Source organism: Hypanus sabinus, chromosome 2 (assembly GCF_030144855.1).
Source record: "Hypanus sabinus isolate sHypSab1 chromosome 2, sHypSab1.hap1, whole genome shotgun sequence".
Lineage (NCBI taxonomy): Eukaryota > Metazoa > Chordata > Chondrichthyes > Myliobatiformes > Dasyatidae > Hypanus > Hypanus sabinus.
In genome coordinates, this window is record NC_082707.1 from 133,128,626 (window position 1) to 133,152,477 (window position 23,852).

Consider the following 23,852-nt stretch of genomic DNA (forward strand, 5'->3'; position numbering starts at 1 on the left):
CTGGTGCAGCGCCACAAAGGAACCGATGCCACCTTCCCTGTGAGAGTGAATGAAAGGGTGAGGGAGTCCAACTGGGTGAAAGAGTCGGTTCCACCATCTAATATATAAGCGAGAGGGTTGGAGTTCCCAGTGAGTAAATGAGTGAGGATTGGGGGTGGGGGGATACAGATGCTGGAAATCTTAAAAATTGGAGGAAATAATCAGGCACGATCTGTGGAAAAAGTAGTAGAGTTTCTGGCCGGTTTTGTCTCAGATCCAAACTGGCTCGTGGGTTTGTGTGTGTGTGTAACCCAGCGAGTTTCAGCTCTCAGTGGACCAGTGGTGAGTGAATGAGTGCCTCAACTCCCAGTGAGCGAATAGTTCCAATTCCCTGTAAACGAGTGGATATGCCTCATCTTTTCAACTCCTAACGAGGCGCCTTTGCTTCCAAGGAATTAAGTGTTCCCAATGAATAACTGTCACACCCAGCGATGGGAACTACCCTCTGAGTTTGTACTTACTGAAGGGGGATTGAGTAGCAGCGCTCATTGATGGGTGACTGAGGGAGGGTGGTCAACAACGAGTGAGGGATGACTGTCAATTACCAATGAGCGGGCCACCAGTCCCCAGAGAAAGGGCGAATGACTTCCAGCTACCACTCGTTTACAGAGAACTGCAACCATTTGCTGACTGGGAGCTGAGGTACTCACTCACTGATTCACTGGAAGTTGACATTCACTGGGTTCCACTCACTGGGACACACACACACATTCAACTTACTTGGATCTCAGTGATCGATACCTGTTCAAAGTCAGGCATGATTAAGTATCAGCTCCTGTTGAGGGGTGCTTGGGGCGACAGCTCTCAGTAAGAGAGTACCTGGGTGCCAGTTATAGTAAGAGAGTGGTTGGCAACAGCTACCAGTGAGCAGGTGAAGTTTTTAAGTGGAGGGCTGAAGAGTGTCTGGACTCAGTTCAGTGTGACTTATTGCCAAATCCCAGTGTGTGGGTGACTGTGGGTGCCAGCACCCAGTGGGAGGATCAACACTGAGTAACTGGATACCTGCTCCAGTGAGTAGGTGCCAGCTCCCAGTGAGTGGGTGGAGGTGCCAGCACTAGGGGTGCGTAATTACTCTCACTGAGTAATGACTACAAGCCTGCCCCCAGTAGGTCGGTGGCGGGTCCCAGCTGAGTGTGGGTGATTGAAGCGTCAGTACGCAGTGACTCCGTGCTCTGCCTGGCTGAAGCGGCGCGGCTCGATGAACTCGGCACTCGTTTGCTGCCGCCTGGCTCGCGTGCGCGGCCGTTGCTCGTCGCCGCATTCCCGCGGACCCAGCGCTCGCGAACATGGCGACCGAGGGGCTGCTTCTAACCAACCACGACCACCAGATCCGGGTCGGAGTGCTGACAGGTAACCGAGCTGCTCTCTTCCCTCTTCTCCGCTGCCCCCGTCCGCCCGCCTTGCCACCCAGCTCCTCTGCGGCTGGCGCCAGTACCGAGCCGGGCGCAGCCTGTCTGACTGGGGCCCGGGGCAGCCTGAGCCTGGGACCGGTGGGGCCTCCCGCGCCCCCCTCCTCCGTCTCTCTACATGCACCGACCGGGGATCTGGCTGGCTGACAGCTGCTCCGAGACCAGGCCGGAGGCTGCCGATCCCTCACCCAGCACCGTAGCGGCGGCGGCGGGAGCAGCTCAGCCCCGCACTCGTTTTCTCCCCCCCCCCCCTCCCCACCTCCACTACCTCAACCCACACACACATAGCCCGGCGATGGCCTCGGCGCCGACTGGGGGGGTGAGCCCGAGGTTGTAGCCGGCATATTACTGGTGTATACCGGCGGCCGGGATCTCAGCTCAGCATTCCGGGCCCACTCAGTGACCCGGAGCGACGGGGGTGGCATTCGACGAGGAAATTAGGGCTGCAGTCGTGAGGGCAAGCCCAGGTCAGTAGAGCTATAGTTGGGGGCTAGTGTGTGGAAGCGGAGGAGGGAGAATGGACCCCCCCCCCATATATATACACACACACACGACACGTTTGCAGCTGCAATGCACACGCACCGAGGGTGAAGGATAAGGGCTGCAGAAATTCCTGCCAGGTTACCGTGAACATCGCACGGGGGGAAATTGTTTGTGCTATGAGTTATTAGTTATTATTTTGGGTTGTTGCCACGGTGTGTGCAGATACACTCAGGCCTGGAGTTAGGACGTTAATACCAGTGGGAAAGGTGAACACGGCGAGAAGGAAGGTGAAGCAGTGTTCGGTGATTGTAGGAATCCCACGACCTTTTCATACACCCCATTCTGCCAAACTGGAGATATTTATTACAAGGCGGAGCGTTTTAAGGCAGAGAGATTGTGTGTGTTCCCATGTGTCGCTTTCATATGCAGTTTGTTTTTTATTGTCACTTTCTTGTACGAAGCGCATGTGAATTGGTGGATTCCCGAGCATGTTGTTTTGAATAATCCGATGTGGATTTGGATTTTAAGATGCAACCTATTAATTTTCAACATTTATTTAAGGGAGGAGGGGAAATAAAATGATTGTAATGTACAGCATGAGTAACCTTGTTTTTGGTATTGTATAAATATTCTGCGTTCCAGTTTCAACGATTGCTTGAGCTTGTAGTGGGGCTGTTCTTCAGTGGTGGTGCTGAACTAGAATGTATTGCGCGAGATTTGTATTCAGACTCGGAGCTATGTTAGCGGTTTCCAATGGATGAAATCGAAATGTGATTTTTTTTAAAAATTGCCTTTCGTTGCGTACAGTCTTTTGGTTTGATATTGTTGTTGGAAACTTAAGGGTGCGTTAAAAGGAGCACAAAATACTGGAGGACCTCAGCAGGTCAGGTAGCTGAGTTGACCTGAGTTCCTCCAGAATTTTGCGAGTGTTACTCTGGATTTCCGGCATCTGCAGAATTTCTTGTGTTAAGATAAATGTTAGTTTTGTTCTAATATTATGCATACGAGATATTAGGCTTTCTGTGCAGGTGGATGTCATAAATGACGACAGAGGCTCGCCAAGATGTGACTCAGATATTTTAGTACCTTGACAAATTAGATTATGGAATAATATGTTGAAATGGCAATGGATTTAAAGAGGTGTTTTTGTAATCAAATACCTGTTGCAACAGATACCCGGGAAAGACATTAACATGTTTGTTATTGCCTAAGGCTCAATGAAAATGGTATTAAAAAGTTCTTTATTGAAAGTTTCCGCAGCAGATTTAAAAGGAAATATTCCGGAAAGTCGTCTGTATCAACGAGTCAAAAAAGGTCCAGCATTTTTATACTTCGATTAATCTTTGAAATAAGCCAAAGCAATTCTTGGTGTCGATGCATCGAGTTAACTTCCCTGAAATATCGGGAGCACTGATAGTAATATTATACAGGATTGCAGTGTAAAGGTTCATCATTTGTGCACTGAAAATTTATACCGTGCTGCTTTCTCAAAACATAAATCTAAGCCGTCAGTACAATTCGATTTACTAAATATAATTTCACATAATAGACCAGTAATTATAAATAGAAACGATTTGTTTTGGTTGTGGTAGCATACGGAAGTAATTTTCATTTCCTAAAACTAATCGACACTTTATCTAGTTGCTGTTTTATCATCTTTTAATGCCCCCATCCTGCTGTAAATAGAGAAGTGAGTTTTATTCTGAATATTTATTTTCGTGAACAGAGCTTTGTATCAGTGCTATATAAAGTGCTATAATCAGAATAAATCCCACACGTTTTAAACAGAGAACAGCTTGTGTCAATCTAGAAACAGGGTTCCATCGCCAATTGGCTCATCATGGAGTTTTATGTAGTTTCATAGCCCTGTGTTATTGATGAGCAGATGGACCTGACGTTATTTATTTTCATTTTATTACAAGTGATTTTGAAAGGATGAGTTTAGAAAGTTTGAGTATCAGGATTTTAGTGTCTTCGTTAATATTGAAACTTACCATGGAGTTTATGAAAAATGTTAACCAAGATTACTTTTTGGTATTGTATGAGGATCTGTTAAATTACTATCAGTACACACTAAACCAGAAGAGGTTATCTGACCATGAAAATTAATTTTGCAATTTCACCTGAGACCTTGCTCAGGGTAGATTTTTTTCAGAGAAAGGAACATTATTACTCCTCAATCTGTCAGCTTCACTCCTTTCAAGTACTGCTTACATACAGTGCTTTTTAATTAAACTTTTGACTAACTAGCCTAATATCAGGTTGTGTTTTTAAGTCTGGTAGTGCCCTCAATAGAGCCTGGGGACATCTTGCTAAGTGAACTGGTCTATACAAAGTCATGCTGTTCAATAAGGCTTTAGTCCTCTGTATGCTCAATATAAACCACAAAATAATTACAATCTTGTTTACATAACTCAATTTATTGAAACTGCTTGATATCTGGTTTTGTGCATGAGATAAGCTCTGATCATATAATGCTTTTCACTTCAAGACCAAATACCTGTAGCTATTTATTATTCAATATATGAAGTGAATAGCAACTAAATTACGCAAAGGTGTTTCAGAATTTCCATTTATTCTGTGAATAATAAAAACTAGCACAGGAATAGCAGGCTGGACTGAGTCTGGGCTTTCTTCAGAAATAATATGCGATACAAAACAAATGGGTATGGTTAAAATTAAACAATTCTGTAGATTTGGGAAGTATTCATATCATCCCCCAAAAAAGAAAGAACTGGAAAATTCATGCATTCGCAGACAGTAGAAGTAATGGAGTTCAGCTTTGAGCATGACGCTATTTATTTCACTTCGGTCAATTATTCTTAATTATTTTGCTCATGAATATTTTTGGGGGAATATGTGTGTGGTTGGCTAGGAGGATTGAGTGGGAATCTGCAAAAACTTCTTTTTCTTTCAATTTAATCTTGGTGTGATTATACCTAAAAGATTTGCTCCATTTATAGTCGATGCTTCCTATTAGTGAGGTTGGGCACAGAACTGCACACAAACAAGTTAGTGTGTTGCAAAGTTATTTATAGCTGTGTTATTTTATCATATTTTGCTGTGTGAGATTACTTTTAGGCTTTGTGCTACTGCACCCTGTTTAATGGAACAAAAATTATACCGAGATTTAGGTCTGTTTGGTTTGAGTATCAGTTAACTGTTTTTGTTGTATCATTTAACTTATTCTCCCTTTTCTTATTTGTTATTCTGTACTGACCAATAATTGCAAAATGACTAATGCATCATGTATAAGTCACACTTGCTTTTTACTCCAGAGATCGCTTGCTTCACTTTATGTCTTATGGCTTTAATTTGGACATAGCATTACACATACAATGTTGGTCTATGGCCAGATTTATTCAGTGTCCAATTATCTTTTATATATTGTACATGTCCTTGTTTTCTTTCAGGTTTACTTGGATTACTCTACAGCATCACTACTGAGAATTTACAAAGGTTGCATAAATACTTAAAGTGTGTGACATGACTTATGGGACTAATAGTAGTTATAATCCCGTTACAAAAATAACCAATAGTTAAACTAAGAGTATTTGTTCCACACTTGATAAATCTTTGAAGGTATTTGGATTGCAATGTTGTGTACTTATTACTGTTGAGCAGCACAGATAGTAAAATATAGTATTATATTCCTGGAAGCACCTTCATTATAAAATATTCAGTTATGGAAGTCAATTATTCATGAGTGCAAATATGTTTATTAACAAGACATGGCAAAAACAATCTGTAGCAAATAAAAATAGGAAAGGAGGGTGCAAGACAACCTTTACAACAATATATTTTAATGTCCCTTTATGATAAAAGGAGTTAATATAATCCTGTAACAAAATCCAAAAATGCGGCATAGACATACATAGGAAATATGAGAGGGAGGAGAGCATCTGGCCTGTTACACCTGCTCTGCCATTTGATAAATTCGTGGCTGATAGGCCATAGATTTAGCTCCACCTACCTTGCTGTTTCCCTATAACCTGTAATTCCCATACTATGCAAAAATCTATCTAACTGTGTTTTAAATATATTTAGTGAGTTAGTCCCCACTGCTTCGCTGGCAGAGAAAACTTCACAGATCCACTATTCTTTGAAAAAAGTAAATTCTCCTCACCACTGTCTAAATCTGCTCCCCCAAATCTTGAAGCTATGTCCTCTAGTTGTGGCAACAACACACACAAAAGGACTAGACGAAGGGTCTCGGCCCGAAACGTCGACAGCGCTTCTCCCTATAGATGCTGCCTGGCCTGCTGTGTTCCACCAGCATTTCGTGTGTGTTGTTGTTTGAATTTCCAGCATCTGCAGATTTCCTCGTGTTTCCTCTAGTTGTGGTCTCACTTACCAGTGGAAATGATGCTTCTGCCTCTATCCCTTTCATAATTTTATATGAATTCCAGCGAATATCGCCCCAGGTGACTCACTCTCCTCATAGACTAACTCCCTCTCCCCCATCTGCAAATAAACTTGGAGAACTTCCTGTGCACCCCTCTTAAGTGAGACCAAAACTGCAGGTGTGACCTCACTAGTGTCCTGAACAGTTGCAGCATAACCTCTGTGCTCTTAAATTCAAGCTCTTTAGCAATGAAGGCCAACAATTCCATTTGCCATCTTGAATTGGTACCTGCAAACTAACCTTTGGCAATTCATAATAAGCACACCTAAGTCCCTCTGTACAACAACATGGTGCATTTTTTTTTGTAATTTATTTTTTATTGAAGTTCATCATCAAACAAACATTTCCATAAGATGTTTTTCAGACATTGTACATATATATCATATAATCATATATATCACAAACCTCCACAAAGTATTTATCTGAGGTATGCACTTATAGAAAAGAGCGGAAAGAAAAACAAGCAAAAGGAAAAAACTATAAGTAGGGAGTGATCTTTTTTTTACAACATATTCATTAATTTGTGAGAATAAAATCAGGCCTATGAGGCATTATGTAGTTAAACCATTTTTCCCAATATGAGTCAAATTGTTCCAGCTTATGATTAACAGATGCTGTTATCTTCTCCATTTTGTAAATGTCCATTGTAATTTCCATCCATACATTTAAAGTTGGGCTCTCCTGTGATAACCATTTCCTAGTAAGAGTCTTTTTACCAGCCACCAACAGTATATTCATTAAATATTTATCTCTGTTCAACCACTCTTGAGGTATATATCCAAGATATATGGCCTTACTCTCTAAGGGTATTACAGTCCCAAAAAATATTGTACTCCATCTGTCAGACCCCTTGTCCACTCACTTATCAGTATTCTCTCTGCAGTCTTGCCACTTCCTCTTGCTCAGTTTGCTTTTCCGTTCAATTTGGTGTTGTCGTAAAGATACATTCATTGCCACACTATCTTGACTGGAGTCTCTTTTGGAGGAATAGTTGATAGAATGCAATGGAAATTCCACTGTTAAGCCAAATGCATAACTGCACATAAACAGAACTAAATTAGCAGTTTCTGCACAATCTCAAAATTCATAGCCACATATTTTGAATGGAGTCAAATAAAAATGTGCTAAAGATGACAGAATTTTAAATCAAGTGTTTATGCCATGGCTATGATCAATTCAAATATATGATCTTCTACACTGATTCTAAGAAATATAATCATTTGTAAATGATTGACTGCAATATTAGAACAGCACAGAGGAGTGGGTTTGTCAGCAAATAGGCTTAGTGCAAGATGAGATCAAGCATTGATGAGGTGCCCTCTGATAATCATTTACTGTTTCCTATTTGTAATTTAGTTATGGATGCACTAGCACATTCTTCCTAATGTTAAATGAGAAGGGAGGGGGGAGGGAGGGAGGGAGAGAGAGGGAGAAAGAAAATGAGTAAATGAGAATGTATGCTTTCAAAAGCCAGAAAATTTCAGATCCTCTTTTCAGAAAGTGAGTTGATCTTCAGCTCATTGATACAATATTCTTGATCTTACCTTTTAATTGTCTACAGTCGACAGCTTTGATTTGATCTTGGTACATAAGACCTTTGACAGGCAACCATTTCAGCCACTCAGATATTTATTGCTTTGCTATAATTGAGTCTACGTTAATTGAAACTTAATTTAAAGTAATTGCTGCAGGAGGGCAGTAAGTCTTGGTTCATGCTTCAGTTTAGTTCTATTTGCTACAATAACAGATTATCAATGCTCATGGCTAATATTCTGGACACAATGTAAAGAAAATTGTTGAATGCTTGTAGCTTTATGAGCTGGGCTGCTTGAAGCTACTGAACTCTTGAACCAGTATTAAAGATCATGTGTGCTTCCATTTGAATGTGTTTGTGGGTGTAACACACTAGGCTTTTAATATTCCGCAATCTTTAGTGGAGTTTCCTTCTGATTCTACTGTGAAACTGAAAGTCATGCAGAAACTTCACACTCATCTGAATACATTTCACGCTTTCTCTTTTAGGATAGTTTAGATAAGTCTGACTTTTGCACTGAAGTAAAATAAATCTTGTTTTTATATAGTAGATTTGATGACCTCTGAACACCCAAATGTTCTTTACAACAAAAAAAGGTGGGAAAAGTATTGCCAGTTTGATTGCAACCAAATTTCACAAGCTCTGAGAAGTTAACAACCAGGTAATCATACAGGTACAATTTGATCTAGAAAATGAGGGGTTTCTTCTTTTTGGAAAATGTCAAAATCTCTCTTTTATTCATATAAGAGAACAGGCAATATCTCCCTTTGATGTCAACAGTATTGTTTTGAAGTATCAGTGCAAATTTAAACTAATTTGGCGGGATGGGAATCGGAATGATAGAGCGGAGGAGAGAGAAAACAGAAGTAGATCTAAGGTAGTGAGCAGTAAGGATGTCAGAAAGGACAGGCAGGTGATGGAGCAAATTTGCAGCCATTGGGATGAGTTGCAAATCAATGCAAAAAGTACCAAATACTGGACTTAAGGTATTATACTTAAATGCACGCAGCATAAGGAATAAGGTAGATGATCTTGTTTTACAGTTATAGATTGGCAGGTATGATATTGTGGCCATCACTGAGACATGGCTAAAGGATGCATGTCTCTGGGAGCTGAACGTCCAAGGATACATGGTGTATCGGAAGGATAGGCAGGTAGGTAGAGGGGGTGGCGTGGCTTTAATGGAAAGAAATAATATTAAATCATTAGAAAGAGTTGACATAGGATCGGAAGGTACAGAATCTTTATGGGTTGAGCTAAGAAATTGCAGGGGTAAAAGGACCCTGATGGCAATTATCTACAGGCTTCCAAACAGCTGCAGTGATGTGGACTACAAATTACACCAGGAAATAGAAAAGGCTTGCCAGAAGGGCAGTGTTATGATAATTGTAGGGGATTTTAACATGCGAGTGGATTGGGAAAATCAAGTCGGCACTGGATCTCAAGAGAGAGAATTGGTAGAATGTCTGAGATGGCTTTTTCGAACAGCTTGTTGTTGAGCCCACTAGGGGATCAGCTGTACTGGATTGGGTATTGTGTAATGAACCAGAGGTGGTTAGGGAGATGGAAGTGAAGAAACCCTTAGGAGGCAGTGATCACAACATGATTGAGTTCACTGTGAAATTTGAGAAAGAGAAGCCAAAATCCGATGTGTCGGTATTGCAGTGGAGTAAAGGAAATTACAATGGCATGAGAGAAGTTGACTGCAATGGGGCACTAGCGGGAAGGACGGCAGAGCAGTAGTGACTGGAGTTTATGCGAGAAATGAGGAGGCGCAAGACAGATATATTCCAAAGAAGAAGAAATTCCTGAATGGAAAAAGGATGCAACCGTGGCTGACAAGAGAAGTCAAAGCCAAAGTAAAAGCAAAGCAGAGGGCATACAAGAAAGCAAAAATTAGTGGGAAGACAGAGGATTGGGAAGTTTTTAAAAGCTTACAAAAGGAAACTAAGAAGGTCATTAAGAGAGAAAAGAACTATGAAAGGAAGCTAGCAAATAATATCAAAGAGGATACTAAAAGCTTTTTCAAGTAAATAAAGAGTAAAAGACAGGTGAGAGTAGATGTAGAACATGAACATTGACTTCTCTAACTTCTGTTAATGCCCCTCCACCCCTTGTTACCCCATCCCTGACATTTTTAGTTGTTTGCCTGTTCTCCATCTCCCTCCGGTGCTCCCCCCCCCTTCCTTTCTCCTGAGGCCTCCCGTCCCATGATCCTTTCCCTTCTCCAGCTCTGTATCACTTTCGCCAATCACCTTTCCAGCTCTTAGCTTCATCCCACCCCCTCCGGTCTTCTCCTATCATTTCGCTTTTCCCCCTCCCCCCACTACTTTCAAATCTCTTACTATCTTTCCTTTCGGTTAGTCCTGACGAAGGGTCTCGGCCTGAAATGTCGACAGCGCTTCTCCCTATAGATGCTGCCTAGATGTTCTACCAGCATTTTGTGTGTGTTGTTAGCTAAGTAATATATTTTGTAGTTATGTACTGCAGTCATGTGTGCTGGTAGTGAGAAAATTAATATTTCATGTGATGATTGGGGTACTGGTCAGATGAATTGCTTTGACCTGGTTACATCTGAGCTTCCTGAGTGTTATCGCAACTATAGTCATCCAAGCATGTGGTGAATATGACATGCTTGTTGATTGTGGAAAGGCTTTGAGGCATTGAGAAATTAGTCACTCTCAGCAAGATACCCAGCCCGGAATCTGGCTTGCTCTTATGACCACAGTATATATGTGGCTGCTGCAACTGAGTTTCTGTTCAATGGTGATCCCAAGGATCTTGATAGTAATGTTAGCAGTGGTAATGCTTTGAATGTCAACAGGAGATGGCATTTCAGTTACTGTATCTCTTATCAGCCATGCTTGAATGTTGTGTTGATTTTGATGGATACAAACATAGGCTCCTTCTGAGGAATTGCAAATACAGCTGAATTTTGTGCATTCTGCCGTGAACTTCCTCACTTCTGATCTTTTAATGGAAGAATGGTCTTTAATGCAGCATTTGAATTTGGGTTGACTTAGAATACTGCTTTGAGGATCTTGTGCTAGGATGATTATATATCCACCATTTACAACATATGATTCTGACTTCTGGAGTGTTTTCTTCTTGATTCCCCTTGACATTGTTTTGCCAAGACTTCTTAATGCTACATTTGAGAAAATGCTAACTTAGCTGAAGATAATTGTATGCTTTACTGCTGGAAGTCAGTTCTTTGATCCATATTGGGATCAAACATGCAATAAGATTTTAGATAAATTGTCAAGGCAAAATCCAAGCTGGTTATCAATGAGTAAGTTCTAGTGTATTATTGGCATTGATAGTACCATTGATGAAATCTTCCATCATATCGCAATGATTGTATATCAATTAATTGAGCAGTAGTTAATTGGATAGGACTTGTCTTTTTTTGCGAACACACATTGACAAATTTCCACATTGTTAGGTAGATGCCAATACTGTAACTACTGGAACAGATCGACTAGAGGCACAGCTTGTTCTGGAGCCCAGGTCTTTAATATTATCAATGAGAATTTTTGTCTCATCGTCTTTCCTATATTCTGTGCTATCATCAATGCACCTATAATCCAAGAATTACTGATTGGTCAGTAAGATCAGTGCATCAATATAAATCATCATTTGTAAAAACAAAATCTAAGTAATCCTCTTTAAATCAGGAGATCAGTTGTGTGAACTGAATCTTGGATTTCAACACATTTTTCCTTCTTTCCTTAATCTGAATCATTTATCAGTTTAGCAATCTGGCTCTTCATCATGGGATTACAGCAGGCCATATTTATCTGAAAGCGTATTATTGTTTTCTTCAATCCCGTCTAATATACAAGTTTTCATTAAATGGAATTCCTGTGACAAATGATGTTATTGGTTCATATGTATTAGCAATTGTGCTGCTTGTTTGGTTAAGGTCACATAGTTTCATGCTAGATTAATGCCAATACTGCAAACATATGATCAAAACAAATCACTCCTCTCATGGCACTTTGATTGATGAAAGACTGTTATTTCCTTGATGGGATTTTTCCTATTTTTGCATCGAATGCTTTAATATGCAGCTTTTGTGATTCTGATTTGGTGTATCAGGATTTCTTTTAAAGAGAAATCAAAAGGCAGTTAATTGACTGAAGATGGATTAAAATCCATACATTAGTGGCAAAAAAAAAGATATTTGATGACTTACAGGTACTGTTTGAGAAACTAGCCAGTGTGTTATCTGATTCAAAGCCAGTTTGTCACTTTGGATTGCATCTACATGTTGTAATACTTTTTTTTTAGCATATTAATTTTCTTTCAAGTTCAGTATCTAGTGAAACCACCGTGGCCTGGTGGTTGGGGACCACTGCTGTTTATAATGCAAGGGATCAAGGCTGCAATGACTCTGGCACTGCTTAAACTATACTGGTGTCAGTTCCAATATTCTTCACTCTGACCATCTTCAGATCCTGTGTCCAACACATTGTTGCTTATGTACTGTTTAAACTGAAGACAAGGAAATGTAAACTGTGTGTCCTACATTGGACAGAAGTGACTTGCTGATGGAAAAAAGTAGATTTACAAAAGGTAAACTTGCTAGGATTAGCATATTTCTTTATTCCTTAAGTAAGGCACCTGAAAAGGAGACGTTTGCTGTTATTCAGGTTTACAGTTTGTAGATGTGTCAGTACACACCACTTGGGATGAGCCTCTATGTCAACTGATCTCTGATGAATAAAAGCTGCTTTCTGGGTGTGGTTGTTGGCCAGTTCACAACTACTGTCTTTAAACTGGATACTTGGAAACAATGGCAAAAATTCTTGCTTTTGTGATAAGACATATTAGCAAAGCTATTGCTAACCCTAGCAATCTAGCAAGTCTATTGACCAAAGTGCCTAACTGGTAAATAACATAGCAGCCACTAGTTGATTAGTGACTGGTTCTTGGTCCTTATAGGATAACAGTTGGATTTGCCCAGATTAACACCTTATATAAGCAAATACTTTGGTGACCAATGCAGTATAGTTTCTACCTAGCCGTCTGCAGAAGATCAGTTTTTTTTTGTGGTAACTTTTGATATTTTTAAGTTTTTGGACCAAATCAGGCAATAAAAATTCTGTGCACAATGCTCAAACATTATTTAATAAAGTTTGCTGATTTAGGTCTAAAATAAGTCTTTCTTTGGTCTTTTCATACCTGTGAAGTAAAGCTTTAGTAATGTACCACCAACGAAGTGCTCTTCAAGCATTTAAGGATGGCATGATGGCATAGTGATTAGTGCAATGCTTTACAGCACCTGCATTCATCAATCAGGGTCTAATTCCCACCACTGTCTATAAGGAGTTTGTATGTCCCCCTGTGACTGTGTGGGTTTCCTCCAGGTGCTCTGGTTTCCTCCCACATTCCAAAGACGTATGGTTAGGGTTAGTCAGTTATGGGCATACTGTGTTGGCACTGGAAATGTGGCGACACTGGTGGGCTGCCTCCAGCATGTTCCTTGGACTTTTGGTCATTGATGCAAAACAATGCATTTCACTGTATGCTGTAATGTACATGTGACAAATAAAGCTAATCTTTTATTTTTATGGATTGCTGTTTGAATTTCCGAAGGACCTTTTAAAGACATTTTGAAGTTTGAGCAAATTTTATGCCATGACTATAAACTTTTAGTGATTGAATTATTTTCTATTTTTATTTATAGTAAGTGACATTGAAAATGTTAATGTTTTTTTGTTATTTCCTGAATGAAAATTATTTAATTTAAGTATTGCTGCTGTGTTTTGCAGTAGAGGATTATTTGCTGTGGATGGTTAATATTCTGAGTAATCTTTTTAACTGTTCAATATTTGCACTTGCCATGAAATTATGAAATACAACAACAGAGCCGTAGGAAATGACAATCAAGGACATTAGGATAATGTTCGGATAGTCGTGCATTACTTGTTCTGTTTCCAAAGTGAGAAATGTTAATTCATGAGTATCACAGGTATAAGCGAATTTCTTAGTTCCAGATAAAAGTCCTTGGAAATCCATCAATACATCACCAAGAGCTCGGTGTCCTTTTATGCATTATAATAGAAAAGAATCAAACAACATCCTAAAATGTAAAAGAATAAAATTCTTTTCCTAATGGCACCCCAGCCTAGCAATTACTCTATTAAAGACAGTTTGCTGATTGCTTGATGCAGGTTTTAATTCTGCTTTCTTTTGCTCTATATTCTGACTCTCATTGTGTATTTTGTTGGATACTATGTGATAGACTCTACTATTTGCACTAAATTGAAGGACAGGTACAACATATTGCAGTGAGTAGGCCTATGTTGTAATAATTTATTACATTTGAAAGTATTGACTTTTAATATATAGTCTAGAGACCAACACACGCTTTTCAATCTTAAGATCTCATCAAGCTTTTGCAATATGATATTGTTACATTTTTACCTGATTAGATTCAAACTAAAACAATAGATCATAACAAGAATGTGGTAATTTACCAATAAAGTCAAAGAAAAGAACAAATTCATTTCATCTGCTCAATAATTACCATTTTGTTATAGGCAATGAGCAAAAGGGTACCAATATTGTAAAGTAGAATGTGATTGAATTAGATCGCTCTAAGAATGTTTGTTTTGTCCAAAATGCTATCTCGTTTTCTCAGTAATCCTACAGTTTTGTATATCAAATAAGACCATAAAAATGATTGAGGCAAAAATGATTTACCCAGGAAAATGATTGAAATTATCTGTATTGAACTTCTCTGTTGGAAATACTTGTTATATTTTCCATGGAAGGCTTTTATTTACTGCAAAGATTTTAATTTGAGCTATTAATTTGTACTTTGGTCTTGTGCAGATAAACAGCTGAGGAAGGATATCAGATGTGTCATCTATGATACATTAGTTGGATCTATAATTGTGATATAATAGCAGTAATTTAAGAACAGCTTAGAAAGAGCAGTGTGAGCTGCCTTAATGACTGTCGGTCAGTAGCACTCGCATCTATAGTGATGAAGTGCTTTATGAGGTTGGTCATCGCTAGAATCAACTCCTGCCTCAGCATGGACCTGGACCCACTGCAATTTGCCTATTGCCACAATAGGTCTGCAGCAGACACGATCTCAATGGCTCTTGATGTGTCCTTGGATCACCTGGACAATAAAATGCCTATGACAGGATGCTGTTTATTGACTATAGCTCAGCGTTTAACACCATTATTTCTACTGTCCTGATTGAAAAGCTACAGAACCTCAGCCTCTGTACCTCCCTCTGCAACTGGAAGACCACAATCTGTGTGGATTAGTAAGAACGTACCCACCTTGCTGACAGTCAACACTGGTGCACCTCAGGGGTGTCTGTATAATTTACTGCTTTACTCTCTTTGTACCCATGACAGTGTAGCTATGCATAACTCAAATGTCATCTGTAAATTTGCTGATGGTACAACCATTGTTGTCAAGAATCTTGGATGGTGACGAGAGGGCATGCAGGAGTGAGATATACTAGATAATTGAGTGGTGTTGCAGTAACAATCTTGTACTTATTGTCAGTAAGTCCAAAGAGCTGTTTGTGGACTTCAGAAAGGGAAAGAGGGATGTCAATATCTCTGAGGAGCTAACCTAGTTCCAACATATTGATACAGCTATAAAGAAGGCAAGGCAGTGGCTGTATTTCATTGGTTTGAGGAGATTTGGTTTGTCCCTTTAAAAAACTCAAAAGCTATGGATGTACCATGGAGTGCATTCTGACTTGCGGCATTACTGTCTGGTGGGGGAGGGGATGGGGAGGGATCCTACTGCACAGGATGGTAGTAAGCAGCTCCATCATGGGTACTGGTCTCCATAGGATGCAAGACATCTTCAAGGAACTATGAAAAAACTCAGCTTTTGTATAATGATCAGTAAGGTACTGAGGGGATCTGTATTTACCAACAACTACCTTTATTTTCTCAATGGAAGAACACGTGAACTTACACAACCAATACCTGTGAGCACACCAGTTTTCCCGACCTTCCATGAACAGTCAAAGAACAGAAAATATAGTACCAGTTAAAAAAGAGTTTCTGTTGCTGGTCACACATTCCTTGTTGTCCCGTTTTGAATCTCCACATGTCCGTGGGCACCTCACTTCCATGATAATTTCATTTCAGAGTTACCGCCACCAGCACACGTGAAGTGTCTGTTTTTATATTTATTTTTAAATAAATTCAGATGTTGCATTCCAGTGTCATAGGTTACAGGTCATATATCTGACCTTTAACACCTTTTTATTGGTTCTGCTCTAGCCCAGCATCCATTTATTGCCTGCTTTCCAACAAGTGACAATCTGTAATTTATGGTTTGAATCATGCAGAACAGACTCCACAATTAAAAATCTTAAATGTTATATCCAAGCAACATGAATAACTACTTATTTGGAGATGATCTCTAGTTTAGCAGATAATCTGAAGCATTATTGTGCCTTCTTTAAAACACTAATCAAGCCAAGTAACTAACTCAAAAAATGGAGAACAGTGTCTTCATAAAATAGTAGCCTTCATTGCCAAGCGCACAGCAAAAACAAAGACAATTGGTCTGCCTGCTTCCGCTATCCTCAATGCATTCAAATTTACTGATTTGCAGACTGTAGTTCTTTCTGGCCAACAGAGCAGTGCCACAGGAAGGTGGCATTCATCATTAAGGATCACCATCACCCCAGGACATGTCTTCTCATTGTTATCATCAGGAAGGAGATACAGAGCCTGAAGTCACCCACTCATCAATTCAGGAACCACTTATTACCCTCTCCCATCTAATTTCTAAATGGCAATTAAATCCCTGAATATTACCTCACTACTTTTTAAAAATTTCTGTTTTTACACTACTTATTTAATTTAACTATTTATTATATATGGTCACTGTAATTCAGTTTTTTCTATTTTATCATGTATTGCATTGTACTGCTGCTACAAAGTTAGCAAATTTCACAACATATGTCAGCGATAGTAATTCTGATTCTCTATTAAATTTCTCCCCTTTCACCTTAAACCTGTGACTCCTAGTTTCAGATTGCCTCAATCAGGAAAATACAGATTATGTATCCTTTCTATGCCTTTCATAATTTTATAAAACTATAATTTCACCTCTCAGCCTTCTACATTCTAGTGACGGTGAACTCAGCCTATCCAATTTTTTCCTTAATACAGCCCTCTATTCCAGGCAACACCCTAGTGAATCTCTTCTGCACTCTTTCTAATTATACCATTTTACCTGTAGTTTGGCGAGTAGAACTGTAACAATACTCCAAATGTAGTCTGACGGAGGTTTTGTCTAGCTGCAACATTGTATCCCAACTCTTACACTCAGTTCCTTTGCTTATGAAAGCAAGCGTGTGCTTCACTACCCTGTCCACCTGAGTCTCCATTTTCAGAGAGCAATGAAATTGCATCCCAAAGTCCCACAAATTATCGGAGATCTCCTGTGTTCACTATGTATAACTGGAGAGTATTTGTGTCCCAAAATACATCGTCTCACATTTTGTCTGAATTAAGATCCATCTGCCACTGCACTGCCTAACTTTCTAACTGATCTATATGACCCTCTGTATCCTTTCGCAACCTTTTTCATTATCTACTACTACTTGACCAATTTTATGTCACCAGCAAATTTACAATATTCCACCTTCATTATCATCTGAGTCATTAATATATGACAAACAACAGGGGTTGCATCACCATTGTGATAGTCCGCTGGTCAGAGACTTCCACTCATAGCTCTCAACCACTACTCACTTTGGATCTCATGTGCCCTAACTTTCTAGACAAGCCTACTGTACAGGACTTTGTTGAAAGCAATGCTAAGGTACTTGTAAACAATTTCTACTCCCTTGCCTTCATCAATTTTCTTGGTTACCTCCTCAAAACAAAAACTCAGATTTGTGAGACAGGATTTCTCCTGCACATTTCAAATCCCTGAGCAGAATTGCTCTTTCACTAACTATCTTCTTCTTTATATATAAAGGTTTTGGGATTCTTAATCCTGCTTGCCAAGACCATTTTAAATTTTCTTTTCAATCTCCTAAACTCATAAATTCTCTCTTACATCCCTTATAAACTTCAAAGGACTTTTTAGAAATGAAATGTCTATGGCATGTGAGCCCTTATTTTTGATCAAACCTTCAATTTCCTTTGCAAATCAAGCTTCATTCATCTTAACCAATTTTGTTTCTGTCTCTTACAGGCTGACTGAACTCTCACCATCTCACCTTTAAATATTTCACCCCCCCCAATACTTAGCAGAATTTTTTTTCCTCCAGCAGCTGCTCCCAATTTACTTCCAGCATTCTAATGTACTTAGCCAGTCCTCAACCTTAAGTCTTGGACTAATCTTATCTTTTTCATGTTAAGCTAGAAAATACTTTTAAAATTCTTCACAAGTCAAATATTTATACTTAGGATATAATAGATTAAAGCAAGATAATTTCTGAAGAGAAAATTAATAGTTGGATTTATTACTTATAGTAATAACTAATAAGTAATAGTACTTATTGTAGCAAGTCCATATTTTAGTGTTGTGTGTTACATGACAGTAGACTAGCAAAGACTCGTGACCAATATAAAGGAATGATCATGGAAACTTAAGGTACATGATGCTATTATGCAGGCCAAAATAGACAAAGGATTTTGACCTGCTGAAGGGTCTTGACCCGAAATGTTGACTGTTCTCTTTTCCAAAGAAATGCCTGGCCTGGTGAGTTCCTCCAGCATTTTGTGTGTGTTGCTTCGATTTCTAGCATCTGTAGATTTTCTCTTGTTGAGGGATTTTAGTTGATTTTTTAAATTTTCTGATCGAGAATGAAGGAGAATTTTTGATCATGATATCAGGAAATTGGAAGTTACATAAGTGAAATCTTTGATATGACTGATAGGATTAGCTGTATTTCCAGTATTTGTATTGTCATCACTTGAGTTTGCGACTCAAGTGTGCAGTTCAGAAAATCAACTTTCATTCCAGAAACAGTGGCACTGCCAGTTTGCCCAGGTGCATAAAGTAGGGCTTTAGTGATGAAAGCATTTGATTTGTTAGATATTTTGAATTGAGAACATTTGAATCATGAAGGTACTTGGGTATACCAATTATACACATATAATTTTCTGTGTGAAATGAAATTAATGCATACACATTTTCATTTTGAGCTAATTCTAAAAATTTACATTTACCAAATAAGTGCATATAACGTGCAATGACTCTGGACGTTTTGAGATGGAGCAGATTTGGATAGTATAGACATGTTAAGTCCTCTTTCCACTTTAGTTCTTTTATTTTGTAACATTTGTAAGGACAGATGAAAATAAAATGTGTTTCATGCAAGTGAAATGGAGAAGGTTCAAGAGTATAACCAAGACCATAGTCACAGAGAAGAGCTTCTGAAAGTAAAAATATGAAACAAGTGTGTTTAGAATATAAGTATATAATAGTTGAAAGCACAAGGGGCAATAACAAGAATATCCATTCTATCTCTTTTAATTTTTTGGTAGTTTATTTAACTAAATGTGAAAAGACGGAATAAAAAGAGCATTGATTAGTTTTTTTTTACTTTACTGATAAATTACTCTTGGGTTATGGACTTTTTTTGAATAACCATGCTTCTGATTGACTATGCTAATTTTGTTACATTCAATTTTTAAATAGCATCAGTTGTGTGTGTTTATGTCATGTCATCTTTAGATTAAAATATTGCAGTCCATTTTCAGAATGCAGACCAGTCCCTCTGGCACCCAGCAATCTTGATGACTTGAACTGCAGGTGTCATTTTCCACATTTATGCTACTGCTGTCCAATTCAACCTCTTCACCATATCTCTCCACCATCCTCCCTCACCCTATTTTTGTGTTGTCAGATAGATTACTTGTTTTGTATATAATCACAAATTCAGGGCAAAGAATCAAATAATTTTCTTTGCTTCACCATAGATATTGGACTCTTGTTACTGATTCAATCACTGTTCTCCAAGTGTTGACTTTAAACCAAACAGTTTAAACTTCCCATCTTATTTGATGATGTCTCATCTTCAGACATTGAAGATCTACTCCATTCTCAATGATATTAACTCTTTACTAGCTTGTCCTGTTGTGACACTCATCCAAGCACATGATAACCATGTCTTGACACATACCAATATCTAATCATCCTTCATCCCTGTTTTCCTTGTCTTTAAATACCTTTTAAACACCTTTTAAACATTGCCACTCTCTTATTATGTCCCCATCATAGAGTTCTACGTCATGGAAACAAGTGATTTGGCCCACCACATCTTTGCTTACCGATGGGCACCCATCTGTATAAACCCCAATTTCTTAGCACTTGGCCCATAGCCTTTTATGCCTGGACAATTCAAATGCTTATTAAGACACTTCTTAAATGCTGTCAGAGGTGAGGAAAGCACATGCAATTTTAACATTCATTTTGAGAGGACTAGAATACAGAAGTAAGGATGTAAGTTGAGTTTCTGTACAGTATTGGTCAGTTTTGAGCCTTTTTCTAAGAACAGATGTGTTGACATTGGAGAGGGTTCAAAGGAGGTTCACGAGAATGATTCTGGCTTACCATATGAGGAGCATTTGATGGCTCTGGGCCTGTACTCGCTGGAATTTAGAAGGATGAGGGGGGATCTTATTGAAACCTATCGAATATTGAAAGGCTTAGAAAGAGAGGATATGGAGGGGATGTTTCCTAAAGTGGGGTATTCTAGGTCAAGTGAGCACAACCTCAGAATAGAGGGACATCCATTTAGAACAGAGATGAGTAGGAATTTCTTTAGCTGGAGGGTGGTGAATCTGGAATTTGGAGCCATTGATTGCTGTGGAGGCCAGGTCAATGGGTGTATATAAGGTGGAGGTTGCTTGTTCTTTATTAGTCAGGGAATGGGAGGTTATGGGGAGAAAGCAGAAGAATAGAGTTGAGAGGAAAATGGATCAGCATGATCAAATAGCAGAGCAGACTCAATGGGCCGAATGGCCTTTCCCTGCTCCTTTGTCTTGTGGTCTTATAAAGTTGGAGCATAACCATTTTACTGTTGTATTCAGTACACTGAATAATGAAGGTTGTATTCCTTCTTAACTATGTTATTTACCTGTACTGCCATCTTCAGTGTCTCCAAGACCCCTCTGTTCCTCAGTACTCTTGAGGTCCCTAACCATTCATAATGTAGCTGTAATTAGTACTCTCAATGCATTACTTTAGTCCTAAAAGAAAAACAAACAAAGCCTATCTCTTCCTTCCAAGATGGCCAAAATAGCTTAACATCAATTGAAGTACCTCTGAAGAGAAGCCAGTATTGCCATGTAGAAAAGATGGAAGATACTTTGTGCAGCAAATTCCCAGAAACAGTAATGTGATAATGATCAGAGAATATTTTTTAACGAACATTGAGTATTGTTCAATAGACATGGATAACAACGGTATAGTGGGCCTTTTGAAGTCTGATAAGGAGAAAATGGCTTGTGTTATATCTCTTTCACATGATGTTCATGCCTCTATCTTCCCTGGCCTAATGTTGCTTAACTCCTTCCTAAAGTTCTTTGAAAGCATATCAAATAAAAATAGAAGGATAAGCTGAACAGTGGTTAATGTCAGTTAGGTCAGAATTTGAATTTGTTCAGTTCTAGTTATTGTGTTTTAGGAAGGATGTAATTGGACAGCAAAGGGGAATTATAAGAATGCCACTAGAACAGCAAAGTCATAGTCAAGTGGAAGGATGGGATAAACTGGAAGATTGCGTAAGTAGGAAGGAAAATCTTTCCTTTAGCAGAGGGGGCAAAAGTGAGCAACGTAAGTTGTTGATAGGTAGAAGATTAAAGAGGAAAATTATTTCTTAAATAATTGTAAGGGTCTGGAAATGCAGCTTAAAAGATTTTTTAAAATATCACTGAGTTTGAGCTTATAATCTTGAGACCTGTTGCCTCAGTTCATCAAAGACCTTATTTTCATCATAAGTTAGGAGTGGAAATGTTCACTGATCAGTGTACAATGTTCAATTCCATCTTCAGAAAGTGAAATACTTTTTGCCTGCATCCATGAAGATCTACAGAATATTCAGCACAGGCTAATAAGTGATAAGTTACAGTTGTGGAACATAAGTGCCAGGTAATGACCATTTCCAATGAGAAAAGTTCTGACCACCTACCTTCAACGTTCAGTAGCGTTACTAACATAAACATCTTTACAGAAATATCTGAGAATCACTGACGTATTGAACTTAACAGAACTATCCATATAAATATCATGGCTATGAAGAAGAAGTCAAAAACTGGGTATTTTGCAACCAACTCAATTCATTGAAACCACAAACTCTTCCCACCATCTACAAGGCACGTCAATGCTCTACATTTTCGGGATGAAACTCCAATAACTCCAGCATCATCCTTCTTCCTTCAACAGCATACAATGGCTGCAGTGCATATCACTTACAAATCATACTGCAGTTATTTGTTTTGGCCACTCTCAAGGCATCCTTCAAACCCATCGTTCCAAAGGATGTGGACTTACAGAGCATAGGAGCGTCACCTCCTACAGGTTCCCCTCCAGAGCACCTACATTCCTAATTTAGAAATGTATTGCAGTTGTTTACTGTCACTGAGTCTAACCTTTGTAACCAGCTGTATTGTGGGAGCATTTTAAACAGAAGGACTGCAGCAGTTTCAAAAAATTGGCCCATTACCATCTTTTCAAGGATAGTCAGGAGAAGGACATAATTGCTGGCATTTGGATAAAAGCCTAACCCTCCTCCCAGCTGGCTTACACTCTCCCAAGGCTCCATTTCCACTGAAGTTCCCACGTGATTTGGGCAGATTCATCTATGCAAGACTTACAAAGATCTAAAATACTTGCATTCTAGCTCTGCTGTCTCTTCCATTGGTTTGGAAACACCTCAACATGTGCTTTCCTAATTTGGTATTGGAGTTGTTCATGTCACCATTGTAATTGCTATTTAGGAGATACATTCCCAGTAACAGCTGCATCAGCAAAAGCTCTTTTGACATCTTGTATAGGGAAACCTCACATTTGCATAGCACATTTGTAAAGTCTGGCATAAAATATTGAAATTCATGACATAAAAAATTTATGCTTTTGGTTGCAGTGAGGCAGTGCAGTGCTGTAGTTTGATTTGAAATCCATTTACATTTTATTAAATTAAAATGTTTAAAGTGTTTTATTTCTCCAGCCATATCTATGTATACATTTAAAATGTAATCAACATTTTCTTTGCAGATTTAGATAAGAACACCTTTATTACAATAAATATAACAGAAAGGAGCTTTTAATAATGTTTTCCAAGAAATGAATGATGTTTGTGCTTCTAAGGAGGACAGCTTTACTTGGATTCACTTTTTCAGTAAGATGTGGCACTGCTAAATGCAGATTTATCTCTGGCCATCCCCAGGTCAGTCGTGATGAAGTCTCAGCCTGAAATGTCAACTGTTTATTCATTTCCATAAATGCTGCCAGATGTGCTGGCTTCTTGTAGAATTTTCTGTCTTTTACTCTGGATTGCCAGCATCTGCAGAAAATCTTGTGTAACGAACATGTTCTGTTTTCAAAGATGCCCTTAAGTTGATTTTGTTTGTACATTGAAATGTACACTAAAGTATTCGATTATGGTAACCATACCACCTTGATATTGTAATGATTGGCATCAAAAGCATTTAATACTGAAAAATTACTGCAAGTAAAGAGAGAGAAGAAAGTAGTTCTGCTGTTCATAGGAACAAACGCATGTCAGACTTGAATTTAAAAATAGTATAGAAACTCACTCATATAAGGAAGCACAGAAGACCGGCATTCTTAAACTGTATTCTGTTACAAAATCTTAACTTGGTCTCAGCTGTAGAAAAGGTTTCCCTGCTGCAATATTACAATGTTAAGAACAATGTCTTCTGCTCATTTATCAGGGGTAAGAGCATCTTTCATCACTTATCTCTATTATTTGTACATGTTTCACTTCACAATATATAGTCT

The 23,852-nt window shown here is 38.8% G+C and overlaps 1 protein-coding gene across 8 annotated transcripts in view; it reads left to right on the top strand.

Moving 5' to 3' along the window:
- Positions 1-1,264: 1,264 nt before the first annotated feature.
- The window catches only part of LOC132384020 (gephyrin), a 647,984-nt gene continuing 625,396 nt past the window's right edge, over positions 1,265-23,852 (top strand). For all 8 annotated transcript variants that reach the window (XM_059955300.1, XM_059955317.1, XM_059955322.1 and 5 more), the window contains exon 1: positions 1,265-1,389. In XM_059955300.1, the coding sequence (XP_059811283.1) occupies positions 1,326-1,389 (64 nt within the window). In that variant the 5' untranslated portion in view covers positions 1,265-1,325. The remainder of the gene's footprint in view (positions 1,390-23,852) is intronic.